Source organism: Panthera onca, chromosome A3 (assembly GCF_046562875.1).
Source record: "Panthera onca isolate mPanOnc1 chromosome A3, mPanOnc1 haplotype 2, whole genome shotgun sequence".
Taxonomy (NCBI): domain Eukaryota; kingdom Metazoa; phylum Chordata; class Mammalia; order Carnivora; family Felidae; genus Panthera; species Panthera onca.
The window spans coordinates 105,743,541-105,760,766 of record NC_138341.1 but is presented as its reverse complement, the minus strand read 5'-3'; the positions used below and the strand labels follow the sequence as shown (position 1 = coordinate 105,760,766).

General features: G+C 35.4%; 1 protein-coding gene and 1 long non-coding RNA gene across 5 annotated transcripts in view; one reads left to right on the top strand and one right to left on the bottom strand.

The window, feature by feature from the left end:
- The window catches only part of PLCB1 (phospholipase C beta 1), a 695,363-nt gene that overhangs the window by 543,175 nt on the left and 134,962 nt on the right, over positions 1-17,226 (top strand). For both annotated transcript variants that reach the window (XM_060612318.3, XM_060612326.2), the window contains exons 15-19: positions 4,496-4,563; positions 6,512-6,608; positions 8,850-8,934; positions 10,625-10,749; positions 15,708-15,862. In XM_060612318.3, the coding sequence (XP_060468301.1) occupies positions 4,496-4,563; positions 6,512-6,608; positions 8,850-8,934; positions 10,625-10,749; positions 15,708-15,862 (530 nt within the window). The remainder of the gene's footprint in view (positions 1-4,495; positions 4,564-6,511; positions 6,609-8,849; positions 8,935-10,624; positions 10,750-15,707; positions 15,863-17,226) is intronic.
- The window catches only part of LOC132665369 (uncharacterized), a 94,801-nt gene continuing 85,372 nt past the window's right edge, over positions 7,798-17,226 (bottom strand). For 2 of the 3 annotated variants that reach the window (XR_013554579.2, XR_009604100.3), the window contains 2 exons: positions 15,517-15,587; positions 7,798-10,809 (listed from right to left, as the gene is read on the bottom strand). This is a non-coding gene — a long non-coding RNA (uncharacterized LOC132665369). The remainder of the gene's footprint in view (positions 10,810-15,516; positions 15,588-17,226) is intronic. The other variant, XR_009604104.3, reaches the window with a different exon arrangement.

Genomic DNA, 17,226 nt, shown 5'->3' with positions numbered 1-17,226 from the left:
TTCCTATTTGGACACACTTTTAAATGGTATGGGTTTTCTGTTTCTGCTGCATATTTGGTGGCTTCATTAAGACTACACAAATGGCAGGGGCGGGGGGGGGCCTGGGTGGCTCAGTTAGTTGAACGTCTGACCTAGGCTGAGCTCATGATCTCGCAGCTTGTGGGTTCGAGCCCCACTCCGGGTTCTGCACTGACAGTGTGGAACCTGGTTGGGATTCTCTCTCTCTCTCCTCTCTCTGACGCTCCCCCACTCATTCTCTCTCTCTCTCTCTCTCTCTCTTTCTCTCAAAATAAATAAATGAACCAAAAAAAAAGCTACACAAATGTATGATCTCCAGTTCTGTAAGTACGAAGGCCCACATGGGTCTCACTGGGCCAACCTCCAGTTGTCAGCAGGGCTGCTGTCCTTTCTGGAGGCTCTGGAGAATCCTATTCTTTGCTTGTTCCATCTTCCAGAAGCCACCCACATTTGTTGGCTTATGGTCTCTTCCTCCAGTTTCAAGCCAGGAATGTCCCATCTCACTTCTGTCATCATACCTGCCTCTGACCAGAGGCAAGAAAGTTCTTTTGCTTTTAGGAACTCACACCATTACGTTGGACCCATTTGGATAAACCAGGATAATCTTCCCCAGCTCAATCTTAATCTATCTGCAAAGCCCCTCTTGCTGTATATTCACAGGGCACAGAACATATCCCCAGGACATGGTCATTTGGGGGAGCCGTATGGTTTTGTGGTCTGTCTACCACATTGGCCAAATAATGTTTGGAGTGACCACATGAGTTTAAGCTTCTCAAGGGCAATGATACCTTAACATTAACTTGGGTCTGGGCACAAGATGTTCACTGAATGTGTTCTCACTGATGATATGCTGAAGAGTTCTGGGCAATTCAACTCATCCATATTTTACAGATCTCTTTTAAAATGTAAAAAGGTAAAGGCAATTGAATTATCTATCAAAGCTTCTAGGTGATGCTTAGTATCATTAATTTTCCTTTTAGATTTAAGTTGAAATAGATTTTTACGGATGATGAGAAAAGAATTCAAGTGGTCACCCCATTTCCTTTGAATTATTTGTCATTTAGTCTGATTTCTTTTTTAGCTTTAATCAGAATCTTGGCAATCTGAAAAGGGCTCTCCTGATTGGAGGGTGAGTAAGTGGAGGAAACTTGAAGCTTGAATCTAGGAAGTTCTTGAATGGAAAGTTTAACTCACATTGGAACAATCACTTTGGAAAACTGGCAGTATTTGCAAAACTGAACATATGCACACCCTCGGTCCCAGGGATTCCATTCCTAGGTATATACCCAACAGAAACGTGTATAGATATTCACCAAGAGAGATGCACAAGAATTGCTCAGAGCAACACTACACAGAATGGCCAAAAATTGGAAACTGGATGACGAGTGCCATCATTAGTTGTGGTATATTCACACCATGGATTAATATGCAGCAATAACAGTCTAAAACTGCACACACCAATATGGATACAGCTCAGAAACATACTGTTGAGTAAAAGAACTCAAATACAAAAACAGAATCCACTGTATGACTCCATTTATATAAAGTACAAAAACAGACAGAATTATCCTATGAAATTAGAGGTCAGGAAATGGTTACCTTTGAAGAAATGACTGGAAGGGCATCCAACGGGGCCTCTGGACACTGGTTTTATTTTGTTTCTTGATCTGGATACTGGTTACTAAGGTCTGTTTAGTCAGTGAAAATTCATCACTCTGTATATATATGGTATGTGTACTTCTCTGCATGTCTTTGGAAATCAATTAAAAGATTTCAGAATAGGGGCGCCTGGGTGGCTCAGTCAGTTAAGCATATGACTTCGGCTCAGGTCATGATCTCATGGTTTATGAGTTCGAGCCTTGCGTCAGTTGGGCTCTATGCTGATAGCTCAGAGCCTGGAGCCTGCTTCAGATTCTGTGTCTCCCTCTTTCTCTGCCCCTCCCCTACTTGCACTCTGTCTCTCTCTCAAAAATAAATAAACATTAAAAAACATTTTTAAAAAGATTTCAAAATAATTTTAAGTTAAAATGTAAATTCTAGAGCAACCTGGTGGGGAAAAAAAGGTTAACCAAATCAGTGATTTATCTTTTCTTGTATGTTTCCATCTCAATGGCCAATTTCTTTTATGGTTTAGAGCAAAATTCTTACCAACAAATATATAATTATTTGAAAGGTTTTTTGGGGGCGGTAGTTTTTGAGTGTGTATTTCAAGCATTAATACATTATTCTGATTCTTTTTTCAAAACTAACTCTTGTTCTCAGTAAGAATGTTGTTTCTGAAGGTTTACAGTTCTTGAAACCCTTGAATCTAGGGAAGAAACCAAGTCTTCCTTTGCATACAGGAACTTGTTTCCCCAACTCCCTTTCCCACTACCAGTTCTCTCCCTTTTTATTAACTGGATGCATAACACAAATAACAATTTTTACAGGCATTGAACATTATTGCTTAATACAGAGAAGAACAGCAATCTGTTAGTAATTCGGTAGATTTCCTAAGCTAGCCCCATGGTCTGTTGTGCAATCTTTATTTATTTCAATGGAAAATTTTGGACATTTTAATATGTAGGTAGTCTTTTGAATAATGAGCCCTACTAATTTGCCATTTGGTTTGTAGATGTTCTCTGGTAATGGGAACTCAAGTAACTTGAAAAACATGGAATGGTTCTTATTTCAAAACTAATTTACTTATCATGGTGCTTGTTGGCCAGGTGCCTTTTCCAAGATTCAGCCCTTTGCCAGTACACTTGTCTTAAAGAACTAGGATAAAGTCGATTTTTTTTATGGTTCAAGGTTTTATGGTCTTAAGTTTCCTCCAAGATCTCTCAGAAGACTTATGAGGGAGAAACCAGGGTCCTGCTCATAGAGTAAAGGAAGACAAATTACTTCTTTCCCACATAAACTAAAGAATTACCTGATGGAGGATTATGAAATTATTGGTGTGTTGTTATATCACATGAAGCACTGTTACTTGATTTTGCCAAACAACCTTTGAAATTACTCAATTAAAAAAAAAAAAAGAATCCCCTCTCTAATTAAAAAGCAAGAAAAAAAAAGTAAAAAGAACTTGGGGCAACACATTTGATTATAAAAAACAATTAAGTGCCAACCTCCAAAAGAATGTGTTGGTATATAATGAGATATGTTTTCTTTCCAAATTATAATGGATTCCCTGTATTAACTAACACAATGTAAGTATCATAAAGTGGTTGCATGTGCTTTCTTTCAATAAACGAGCCATAAATAATAAGACTTACTGGTCCTGGAAATCTTTTCCCTCTAAAGATACTTCATGAATACTTTGCTCACTGCTACTATTCAGTAATTGATTGACCTTTGCTAGTCAAATTAAAACATTTATAAGCTTTTTGGAAGACATGCTGTGGACACTGTGTCATTTACATAGATTGAACAGGGTTGCTAACTTTCACAAGATTTGAGAGGGGGGAGGACCTAGCCAGTGCAAGTTACCTCATTGTAGAGCCAATATAGCCATCTACTGGGCTTGTACTGTTATGGCACTGTGTGAACGCTGAAAGATAGTAGTCAAATCATATAATGCCTTCTTTAGTATTTTACTTGAAAATCTTTTTTACAAAACTGGTATTATCAGGTGAGACTGAGACCCAAGGCTGTGGAAGAATTTAATACTTCATGCTGGTGTGAATTTTTAAGGAGAGGAATCATCCACCAAATCTTCAGAGAGGAAAAATAATCCATTGAAATGACTGTGTGTTGGCTAAATATGCAGCTAAATTATGTCTGACCAAAGCAGATTTCTATGCATAATTATTTTAAGGGTTCATGCATTTTATCCTGCTTTTTGAAACAGAATGTCACCGTTTTCTAAGATACATGCATTGTTTAAATGAATGACAATGCATCCATCAAATAAGCCTGCAGGCAAATCGTAAGATACAATAGTTACTTTACAATTTTTGTGTAATCAGGTGTGCTGCCACAGCCCTGCCTTTCCTGTCCCAGATCAAATACTCGGCCTTAACTGTGAGGTCCTCTATGGCCTCAGAAAAGTAGCGGTAAAGTCACTGAGTGCTGCAAGCATCACATGGAAGAATCAAGGCTCGGAAAAAGAGGGAAAAGTGGGAAAAAGAGAGTTTATCTTTCAGAGTCCTAGAGACCCCCAAAGACAACGTACACGTCCATATAGGATGTGTGTACCATAGAAAGCTAAATGTAGATGACGCCATATTTTTTTAAACATACTGATAAAAATGTTAAGAGTTTTTAATAGAATTTGGACATTTCAAATGGTATTCACAAAGTAAATTTAGAGAAAATATCCATATTCCAAATCTCAATACAATTCTATATAATTTACAAAATTTAAATATCCAAATGAGTAATTTTAAAACAGTGTTATGCCAATTTCCAAGGAAATTTTTTGTAATGCACCTGTTAACATGTGCTTCAAACTTGTAAATATTTGTTTACTTCATGATCTGTTATTAAAATTTGACAGGGGAAGCTGATACTGAGAGTGACGACGATGATGATGATGACGACTGTAAAAAATCTTCAATGGATGAGGTAGGTGTCTAGGAACTGACTTCTGGTCACAGAAGCTCATCCCCTAGTTTGTCAGTCCCTGCTGTGCCATCTGGACATATAGTTCATGGTCTCCTTCTGCCATCTAGTGGTCAAAAGCGTCACCGTTCATTTTAAACCTGCTACCCTGTTGGAAAATGAAAATGTGCACTTGAATCACTAAAAATGTGCACTTGAGTCACGAAAGGAATAAGCACAGCATTGAGCAAAAGTTCTCTGTGATGATCAATGCTGCCAAAACTTCCTTCCATCAAATGGGGTCTCTGGAAGGTGAATTCAAAATTTGTGACATCCAATGCCTGCTTCAATTTTTGAGGCAATTAAATTGTTGGTCAAAAGGCCCCAAATCCAGAGAAAACGTGGGGTTTTGGAGAAATGTTCAGAAATATGACATTAATTCCATTGTTGTAATTTTGAAATCACTAGAGCTCCTTACTGATGATGTAAGCTAAAACACCCCAAATAACTTCATCAGCTCAGAAATGTTAATTGCACAAGATCTAGAAGTGAATCTGAGATAAGTCCATTGGAATTTCAAAACTTTGTTTTAGCAAGAGTCTTAATCCAAAAGTTTACACTGAATATTCCCTCAAATATATTGGAAAGTGTCTGTCTCAGGTATAAATAACAAATAATAAGCTGTTCTTACATAATGTTCTTCCTCTTACACTTATTTCCTTTAATGTTGTCTAAAGTTTTGATTAATTATGTTCCTCCACTAAATTTCAAGTTAGTGTCCAGGAAGAAAACTATTAACAGGCCTGGTAAAGTAGTTCTTCCTGGTAATTATTTCAATTGTGCATAACTTTTATCACTGATTCTTGTCCATTCAAAACTGCCTTACTAATTGGATGGCCCATTTGCAAATGAATATTTCCCAATTAACATTTAACCTAAATATTGCTACAGGCGTTTTCAAAAGAAATCATGTCTGCATGTATTCTCTCTTCTAAAAATGGGAGAGAATATTAGATCAGTCTACAGAGGTCTGTCCATGCCAATACTGCAGTATCGGTTTTCTCCTTTATTAAAAGCTTTATCAAAGTGATATGTAATAGCAAGTAATACTAAAGTAACATGAGTTTTTACTATGTGCCAGGTACTGTTCTGAGCTCTTTCACATAAATTATCTCGTTTAATGATCGCAAAAGTTCAATATGCTATTGGGACTGTTTTTATTCTAATTTAACAGGTGAGTAAACTGAGGCACAGAGCAGTTAAGTAATTTGCCCAAGACTGCACAGCTTCTAAGTGGTGGGCTTGGAATTTGAAATGAGGCAATCTGGCTTTAGAATCTTAGCTACTAACCCCTGTACTGTATTGTACTGCTTGCTTGATAGGCACATAGGAACCAAGAAGGCAGGGAGGGATGAACATTTATAAAGAAAACTAATACTTGTTCACCGACCCCAACCTATTTCCACAAGGCAACCTTTTTTTAAAAACAAATTTTTTTTGGTTCATTGGCGGTCAGCTACATACTAATTTTCATCTTGTACAGTGAATTCTTGATTTCTTGATTTCTTAACCTTAGACATCAGCTAAGGAATTTTTGCTATGACCAGTGACATATAGCTCAGTGCTTCTCAAACTGTAATGTGCATTTGAATCTCCTTAGTAAAATGCAGATTCTGATTCAGGAGGCCAGTGGTGGAGGCTGAGATGCTACGTCTCTAATAAGCTCGCAGGCTGATACTGCTGGTCACCAAGCACACTGGGAGCTGCCCCTAAACACCCCATATGCCACCCCATATTTGCCTAACATACAAGTAAATTTTCTCCTGTGGTGAATTTTCCTATTGGCGATAATCATTTTCAGAAGAGAAGGGATGGTGTTCTCTCTCGTGAGCCGCTTGATCATTGCCCTGGGAACATAATCCTTGGTAATGTAATGCTGACTCTGGGAATGTCATTTTATTTCTGCTTCCAGGGTACTGCTGGCAGTGAGGCCATGGCCACAGAAGAGATGTCTAACCTGGTGAACTATATTCAGCCAGTCAAGTTTGAGTCCTTTGAAACTTCAAAAAGTAAGTTTTCCCTGGAGAAGAACCTCTAATGTGATATATAATGAGTGTATCTTAAATCGTTTTTTAATGTTCATTTATTTCGAGAGAGAGAGAGGGAGTAAGTGGAGGTGGGGCAGAGAGAGGGGGAGACTATAATGAATATATCTTAAATACAAGGTAGTTAGAACAAAGAATGTTACCCTTAACAGAACTATTCTGTGAAGTCTTGAATACGTGCCTGAGTTGACGATTAAAACCATGTAAGAAAGTATTCCACGATGTTACCCCAAAATTCGTCATGGGGCTGTAGGCCACACACAGTCATCTGAAAGGTATTAGGCCAGAGTACAGCTGATTGAGAGTTTCACAGTCGTTTTTGTTCAACAACATAATGGGCTCCTTCCGTTATATAAGAGACAGTGTTGAAATAAACTATCTACTCGCCCCCCAGAAGGGGGGGAGCAGGGAGCAGCCAGAGACGTGGTTAACCCTCATAACGAAAAATAGAACCAAATCAATCACTTCACACACATTCCATTTGTCCAGCCTGTTTTATAACATTAACTTCACATCATTTTGTGTTCTCTCTTCCTCCAACTACACATCCATACTGGATGCAAAGAAAAAAAAAATAGCATCTTTCCCCCACCTGAAGAAAAGAGCTCTTTTGTGAAATTGCCCCCCCCTTTTTTGTATGAAATGTAAGATGCTATCAGGTTAAGAGAATCCTTGAGACATTTTAGCTGCTTTTATGAGTGTGCTTTTAAAGGCAGAATTTTTGCTGAAATATAACAGCCTCTTATAAGGCATAGTTTTATAGATACATCAAAATCTAAGCTTCTACCGTACACACTAATGTATAATTGTATAATTTTGCCCAAAGAGCTTCAAATATACTTTGTAGTATATGGTACCTGTATCTCTACAATGAGGAATTTAACTTCTAATACAGTTTATATATAAATATTCCAACATTTTTTTTTTGATTTCTGTAATTGCTGGTGCATCTTACCACAAGTTGTTCAATTTGAAACATCCTAAAGTAGTAATTTTTATATTTCTATAGTTTTCGTTGGCTGTAAAATGAGTTTGCCTAATTTATGAGTCAAAAGCTCCTAAACAACTAGCCAGATTGAGAAAGAACATCCTTCAAACCTGGTAACAACAGCATGGACCAAAGATTTACAAACAAGTCCATTTCTCCTTGTGTTTGATATCATTGTATCACTTTATTTTTTTAAAAGAATACTGTACATCAAAAAAAAAAAAATACCGCACGTATGTTACAAAACACCTACTGAATTGACTTAATTTTAATTAGCAGTAATGCTTAAAATAATTAGTCATATGAAAATAGGTTTTTGATGGGCCAAAATAAGAGAAGTAAGGTTTTCCTTTAGAGCTGATTAAAATTGGGGAAGATAAGGAGATAGATGCATAAAAGACTCCAGGTTATATTAGAAAGAACAGTGAGGCTTTATTCATGGAAAGTGGGCATCAAAGAGGGGGAAATGCATCAAAGGGAACTCCATTTAAAAACTGAGAACTGTGCAACCACTCTGAATGACATTTGCCTCAGTACTGTGTGTAACACTTTGAATTTTAGTTGGGAAGAGGACAGAGAAGCTGTCGGACTCTTAGACTTTACAAACTAAAACAACTTTGTTTTGTTTCTTCCATTCTAATCAGAAGTTTGGATTCCACTTTCAAAATATTGCTTTTGTATTATATTGAGATATCTAACACATTCATCTCTCCAGCCTCTCTTATCCAATTTGAAAATGAGGCCATCAGACTAGAAAAGGTCCAAGGATCCTTCTGCTTTGAAATACCCTAATCTTAATGTCACATTAGTTACTTGAACTGAGGGGGTGTGTATAAACTGAGGCAATGACAAGGTGGGGTGTAAAAGACAGAGTCAGAAAAACCAGTCTGAATGGATTTAGAACAAAAGAGTCCCCCCAGGGTTCTTCCTCTTTTGAAATAGCTTTCATTGACCACTCTAGCCATATCTAAAATCCATTTCCCCATCCTAATGCCATTGTATCCCTAACTTGCATGACCATAAGCAAATCTGACTCAGGTAGTATTAGAAGAGACAGCTTCTTAGAAGACTCAGCTTTGACTGAAGAAATACATATATAAAGTTATACAATGAGGATTCATCGCCCTAATTTCACTGAACATATGCCTCCATCTTACACGTTATAACTTGTACCATTGAATTTTACTCCTCACCCTTTTTTGTTGTCGTTAACTCAGAAAGAAATAGAAGTTTTGAAATGTCTTCCTTCGTGGAAACCAAAGGACTCGAGCAACTGACAAAGTCTCCAGTGGAATTTGTAGAGTATCCTTGATTTGACGATTGACTGCTGAAATGACCCAGCCAAAGCCGCACGTGCCATTTGTTTGATTTCTGTTTTGAAAAGGAGAAGATGTATGAAATGGCTTATGTCTGATACCTGGGTGTGATAGACAGTTTCTGGCTTCAGATGCATGGCTGAGAGGCGGGGGCTGGCATATGGAAAAGAGAACTGGTCTTGCAGTAAAGGAAGCTCAGGTTTCAAGGGTATTTTCACACCATCTTTGTCCTTTGGCAATTGGCTTAATCCTTCTGAATATGGTGACACCAGTTTGCTCATTGGGTTAGGGACAGCATGTGTAAAGTGTGTAATATACTTTATACATACGTAAGATATATGTACAGTGTATACACATACATGTAATAGATGTCTAATCAGAAAACAGTTGGAATGATGACAAGGATATAAATATAGAGGCACCTGGCTGGCTCATTTGGAAGAGCATGTGACTCTTGAACTTGGGGTCATAACTTTGAGCCCCACGCTGGGTGTAGAGATTACACACACACACACACACACACACACACACAAAACAAAAACTTAAAAAACAGAATATAAATATATATTACTAACAATGGCTTTGTTGATAATTCTGACAACAAAAACCTTTGATTTTTATCCATAAATTAAAAATGAAACGTCTTTAAATTTTTTTATGAAAGCAATAGTAAATGCCTCAAACAGCCCAATTTCATGAAACAAGTCCTAAAATCAAAAAAAAAAAAAAAAGTGACTTTTAGAACTCATCAACAAGAGGAGAGGGAGCAAATGTAAACTCCATAAACAAAGTCACACTATTAAGCATCGACTGTTTTATAGACCTTACATTAGATGTCTGGTCACATTTCATCCTCACAATAAGCCTGGGATGTAAAGATTGTTCAATCTATCAAGCAGAGGAGGAAACTCACTCGCAAAAGAGCAAAATGACTTGCCCTAGATCCTATAGCTAGCAACTTCCAGAAATAAGGTGCAGGTCCTTTTACGCCTAATTTCCCTGCCTGAGCTCAAAATCTTAGCTGACTTCCACCAAATTTGGTAATAGGGTCGTGTTTTAAGAACATAGCATTGTTTAATAGCTACATAGTACTCAGTAACTAAAAGGTTCTCAAGATGGAAAACTGATTACAGTAGGAACTAACATACAAAACAAGGTCAGAACCTTCTGTGCTATCTTGACCTTGCTATCAATCATAAAGAGTACCACAGTCTTGGCAAATAGCATATAGCAAATAACCTTCTCAGAGAAGGTTAAAAAATGAGCAGAAAGCATTTCAAAAACAACCATGCAGTTCACATTATCTGCTTCCGCCAAAGATGTTATCATCCTGTCACGTGCTTTGGCACACTTGAGTTTACTCCTGTGTCCTTAATCGTTAAGCCTACCCTCAATAAAATCTCCCCCAAATTACACTGACTTTGACTTAATCGTTTTTTCTTCCTCATTAGTTTTCACCCACAAGGCTCAGCAAGGGTGGTATAGTACATTTATATTATAAAACCACATTTATTCTGTGTGTTCAGAAGTTTTTGACATTTTTCATCCACTAGCCCAATGAGATCATCAATATTTAGTTCATTTCCCAATGGAGAAAGAAGGAAGGTGGCTTCTAAGTTAATGGTATGGGCTAATTATTTTTATAATTGTATTCACTACTTAACATGATGGTCCAGATATAACAAAATGCAGCTCAGCAGGATATATCCAAAAGGAACCCGTGTGGATTCATCCAACTACATGCCTCAGCTCTTCTGGAATGCTGGTTGCCAAATGGTTGCACTTAATTTTCAAACTGTGGGTAAGTAGCACAGTTAAAGCTCATTTCCATTCTGTTAGAAAGCTGTATTTCCAGACTTGACTGAAAGCAAACAGAAGCAGATTTCAATGAAGGGAAAATATCACTGCAAAAGAAAAATAGCTTTTGAAAATGGAGAAATTATCTTTAATAGTTTATAACCAAGTCTTTATTTCTAGCGGTTCCATATTACTTTCAAACAAAAATTTTTACGCTTTTTGAAGTAATATGTATATATTGTAGGAAATTTGGAAAATTCAGAAAAGCATAAAGAAACAATAAAACTGCCCAGGAACACTGCCACTCATAAAATCAACACTTAACTTTCAGCTTTGTAATCTGTAAGGATTTGGGGTTATGTATATACATGCTTTTTCATTTGTTTAAAATGTGTATGTATTTAAATGCTATACAGAGATAAAAATTTTAATAGCTGTATATTAAGCACGTTTCACAATTCACTCAACCCATTTCCTATCTCTGGACATTAGGGAATTTTTTTTCTACTATAAATAATTCTCAGAGAACATCTTGAATATAAATTGTCAAGTGTATATCCTAATGTTCTTTTGGAAAAGTTCCTAAAATAGAATTACTCTGTTAAAATATGTGAATGTTTCAAGAATCGTCGTATAATATACAAAATTGTCCATCAAAAATGTTGGGCATTTACCAAAAAAATACAAAACACTAATTCAAAGGGATACATGCACCCCTATGTGTATTGCAGCGTTATTTAAAAGAGCCAAATTATGGAAGCATCCGATGATAGAGGAATGGATAAGGCACATACGGTATATATATGTGTATATATATACATATACATATACATATATATATATATATATACACATAAATATATATGTATGTAGGAATATTATTCAGCCATAAAAAGAATGACATCTTGCCATTTGCAACAGCATGGATAAAACTAGAGAGTATAATGCTAAGTAAAATAAGCTTGGTCAGAGAAAGACAAATACCATATGATCTCACTCATATGTGGAATTTAGGAAACAAAACAAGTGAGCAAAGGAGAAAAAGAGAGAGACAAACCAAAAAACAGACGCTTAACTATAGAGAACAAACTGATGGTTACTGGATGGGAAAGGGGTGAGGGGATGGGTGAAATAGGTGATGGTGATTAAGAGTACATTTATCATGATGAAAAAAAATAAAATGATTTTTAAAAATCTGTGCCTTTAACAAATTCAAAAAAAAAATGTTACACTGGATTTCTCTTCCATCAGCAGTGTATGATATGAAGTATTCTCTCTCATTTGAGATTTCAGTTAAGTGTTATAATTAAATAATAATAATACTAATAATATTCCAGACAAAATATTTTCTCATTGTTGCTTTAATTTTACTTCTTTGATTATTATTTAGGTTGAACATTTTAAATATGTGTTTCGATTTTTATATTTGTGTTTTTATAAACTGCGTATTTAGGACTATTGTCAATTTTCTATCCACTTACAACAGCGCTTTTTATATAATGGGCATGTTGTCATATTTCATGAAACAGAAGAGATTGGGTTGATTCATGTTTTATTTTATGGAGTCTTGGTTTACTTTTATTATTATAGTCTTTCCGCCCCAGGATTAGACCCAGATTACTTCTGTTTCTCTCATGTTTTTTTTTTTTTCCTTTTAATTTGTAATTTGACTCTTTCAACCATCCAAATATAATTTTGGTGTATAATCTCAGTAAGAAATCAATTCTTTTTTACACTAAACTGAAATTACTTAGTAGATGTAGCTTTTTGGCAGGTGATTAATTTGGGTCCATTTTTTTCCAGTTATATTCTTCTCTACTAATAAATTTGTCTGCCTTCCTGGAGCCAATAGCTCACTGTTATTATTGTAATGCTTAATTATATGGTCTAATATCTGGAAGTGGATATTCTCCTTCATGGCTATTAATTTTTAGTACTTGTCTTGCCATTGCCAGTGGGATCCCTATTCCAAATGAATTTAATTTACTTACTGTTATTTCCCTTGCCCTCACTGAGAAAGAAATGGGATTGTGCATAAAATCATATTAAATTTACATTAGTTTAATTGTTATATTGTTTCCCTCTCCCCACTGAAAAAAATATTTTGTTTAAAATCATATTCAATTTTGAATTTTAAGAAGTATGAAGAAAACTGACACCTTTTATTTTTTATTTTTCTTAGCACAGAAAGAATGTTTTTCTCTTCACTTTAAAAATTCTTACATTGTGTCTCCCTCTTTCTGCCCCTCACCTGCTTGCACTATTTCTCTCTCTCTCAAAAATAAATATTAAAAAGTTTGTATAATAGAAATAAATAAATAAATAAATAAATAAATAAATAAAAATTCTTACATTAGGTCTCAGCAAAATCACTTGTCTTCATCTGAGAGATAGTTTTAGATGAAAGCCTTTTTTTTTTAACATTATATTTTTAACAGATTGCTTTTGGATATTGATATTTGTATATTTATTTTATAAATAAGTTCATTTTATAATCACCCTTCTAAACCCTCATAATAACTTATTCTGCTGGTAGCTTCTGTTGTTTTTTTTCAGATACACAATCACAATGTAATCACATCTATGTTTTTTTTCCCTTCCTAGTGCTTTGGACTGACCATTCTACAATCGTATTAAATAATAGTATTAAGAGTGGGCAGCTTTGAGTAGATGTTGGCTATGACTGAGACAGATATTCTCTCACACACTAAAGGAGTACAGTAGTCTCCCTTATCCATAGTTTCATTTATCCTGGTTTCAGTTACCTGTGGTCAACCAGGATCTGGAAGCAGATGATCCTCCTTCTGACTTATTGTCAGGTCAAAAGTAGCCTAACAGTACATCTACATCACAATGCCTACGTCATTCACCTCACTTCCTCTCATCCTGTAGGCATTTTATCATCTCATAAACATCACAAAAAGAAGGTTGAGTACAGTACATTAGGTTAGCTTCTTGAGGGGTGCTTGGGTGGCTCAGTCGGTTAGCGTCTGACTTGAGCTCAGGTCATGGTCTCACAGTTTGTGAGTTCGAGCCCTGCATTGGGCTCCGTGCTGACAGCTTGAAGCCTGCTTTGGCTTCTGTGTCATGCTCTCTCTGTGCCTTTCTGCTCACACTCTGTCTCTCTCTCTCAAAATTAAATAAACACTAAAAAATTTAAACATATCTTGAAAGAGAGACCATATTCACATAACCATTATTACAGTCTATTGTTATTATTGGTCTATTTTATTATTATTGTTAATATCTTATCGTGCCTAATTTATAAGTTAAACTTTATCATAGCTATGTGTGTATAGGAAAAAAAACATAATATATGTAGAGTTTGGTACTATCTGTGGTTTCAGACATCCACTGGGGTCTTAGAACATATCTCCCATGGTTAAGTGGGGACTACTGTATGCACCCGTCCTAATTGACTAATAGTGTTTTAGGAATTTATGTTAATGTTATTAAATGCCATGTGGCATTTATTGGGATGATGATATATTCATTTCTTCTTTTGTGAGTAAATATATATCCCAATAAGTAATTATCCTTTTGTTCCTGGGATAAATGTTACTTTCTTGTTGTGTGTTATTTTTTAGAACATACAATTTGCTATTGTAATTTTATTACACTTTTGATGTCAATTATTTTTTCAAATCCATCATTTCCTTTCCTTTTTTTTTTATTTTGGTATTTTGCCCATTTTAGTATCATAGTTACCATAGCTTAATAAATTGAGAGATAAAATTTCACTTATTTTCCCTGCTCTAAAAATGATTGGTTACATGGAACTTTGAAATAATCCTACCATTACCTCTCTACCATCCTCCTAAATAGAGATGAGTCATGACTCAAACAATCTAGAACAAATGGCAGCTTCCCAGATTCCCTATGACCTTAAAATGTGTGTTTTTTTTTTAACCTTACAAATTGCAATTCATGTGGACATTCTTTTCATACACTGACTGAGTCTTAGGAAAACTTTTAAGAATAAGTTTTGTTCATTAGAAAGGAGTCAATGTGTAATTAGATACAGGTGGTAAGTAAAAGAAATGCAAATTAAAAAAAAGAAATCCTGGGGCCGCCTGGGTGGCTCAGAGGGTTAAGCGTCCAACTTTGACTCAGGTCATGATCTCATGGTTCGAGGATTTGAGCCCCAGGACGGTCTCTGTGCTGACAGCTCAGAGCCTGGAGCCTGCTTCAGATGCTGTGTCGCCCTCTCTCTCTGCCCCTCCCCCATTTATGCTCTCTCTCTCTCTCTCTCTCTCTCAAAAGTAAATAAAAATTAAAAAAATTTTTTAAGAAAAATGATAAAATATAAAGTAAAATAAAATAATAAAAATAAAATAAATTTAAAAAATAATAAATAAATAAAAATAAATACAATTAAAAATAAATAAACATTTTTAAAAATTTTTTAAAGAAATCATTTTTCCTTTAAATTAAAAAAAAAAGAATGTTTTCCTTTTTGGTGAGGTGCAGGGAAGTCCATGCTCAAAAGCATGGATTAGAGGCGTAAAGTGGCATGAGCTTTCTGAAGGACATCTTGGCAGGACATCAAAAAGTACACATTATTTTCCTACAACACATCTTTTGACCTAGAAATTTCACTCCTAAGACTGCCATTAATGATGGATTCAAAGATTTCAAAATGATTTAGCAAATGAATCTATTCAAAAAGAGTTTGCACAGCTGTTAAAAGTAAAGCAGACAAATATTTAGTGAAATGGACATACTACACATTCACAACATATTAGAAGAGAAAAACAGAATATACACCAACCAGTTGGCAGTGGTTCATCTCTAGATTTGGAGTACAGCTAGATTTTTTTCTTCTCTGTGTTTCCTAAGTTTCTACAAATGAAGAAATATTTCTTTTTAAAAGGGGTAGTAAAAATGGACTATAATACAATCTTACTTTCTTGCTCTAAACATGAATATCATCACAATAAGGTTTGTGTTTTTGATATTCAGACCTGGCTATGCAAATAAATATGGGGATGTATGAATACAATGGGAAAAGTGGCTACAGATTAAAGCCAGAGTTCATGAGGAGACCCGACAAGCACTTTGATCCATTCACCGAAGGCATCGTAGATGGGATAGTGGCCAACACTTTATCTGTGAAGGTAGGTACCTCTCTATTACAAAACTGTCACCAACAAAAGTCTTGAACATTACCCACATTGCATAAAGAAGTAAGTCATCAAAAATTTAGTTGCTAGCAATATCTCCACCTCCTTCTTGCATTTTTTTAAGGACTAATTCTCTCCAAATTACAAGTTTCAGAAGCTCCACGCATGGGATAAAGGGACTAAGCCCTACTCTTTAGTAGGATAAATTGGACCTTAAATCAATAAACCAAGTTGGAGAGTCTCCATGGTCGGTCCTTTCTTTTGGTGTAAAGATCATTGACCTATGTTGGAAAAAACCTTCTGGTCTTTTATTTCTCCATTAGTTCTAGAAAAATATCCACACTGAGAAAAATTGGAGAAAAAGTATTCTCTCATTAAATTGCTAAAGGCTGAATAAAAGCTCTCAATTTACCATTTTGAAAATCAGGGACTTAAAACACATAGTAATGATCCTAAGTAAAAGAATTGCTTCATTAGATATATACCTGACCCTAAAATATAAATTCAAAATGATTTCTGCGGTCTTTGAAATTGATGTTATATCAGATATAATGTTTTTAGCTATAAGAAAATATTTTATACTATGAATGAAAAATCATCTTTATAAGGAGATTTATACAAGAATTCTATAAGCTCTTGGTTGTTGTGGCTGTTTCATTTACTTCTCTAAAGTTTTATTTCTTTCCTTGTTTAGCTAGATAACTGTGGAACTAAGAAATGTTTTTTATTGGACATAAATTCAATTTTCAGATTGACCTTAAACCAAAGGCATATGAAAAACTTTGTTAAAAAAAAGTAACAGTTTTACTAATTTATATCTACCCTAAGCCTATTGAGCCCATTTTTACTTTAAAATTTATGTCACTTGATACTGAACATCAAAAATAAAATTTCAATGAAGTGTCTCAAAATTATATCTTTTGAAATTACTTCACACCATGTATCTGAAGAGTGGAGTTGGCAGAATTAGAGCTTGGAGATTATGTTTATTTTAGGAAATTCTTTTCAGCAAAGGATGTTTAATTCCTGCCGAGTTTGATGAAGATAAACTCGTAAGCAGCACACACTGACAAAATGCTATTTTTAGAACCCTTGTCAATTGTTGGTGTAGTTGGATCAAACTAATAATTTTGTTCTTGTCCTCCAATTCATCTTGTTTTGTGCATGTTTTCTTGCTTATTTATTTTTTTAAATTCTACCATGACGGTGTAAGTAGTTATAAAAATAACATAGAAAGTGAGTTGAGGGAAAACAGTTGAGACCCAAACGGATGTGAACCGTTGCCCAAGTCCAGAATGGAGACACTGTTGCAGTTGTCGGTGTCCTTGGAATGGACAGCCCATCCTGTCTTTAACATG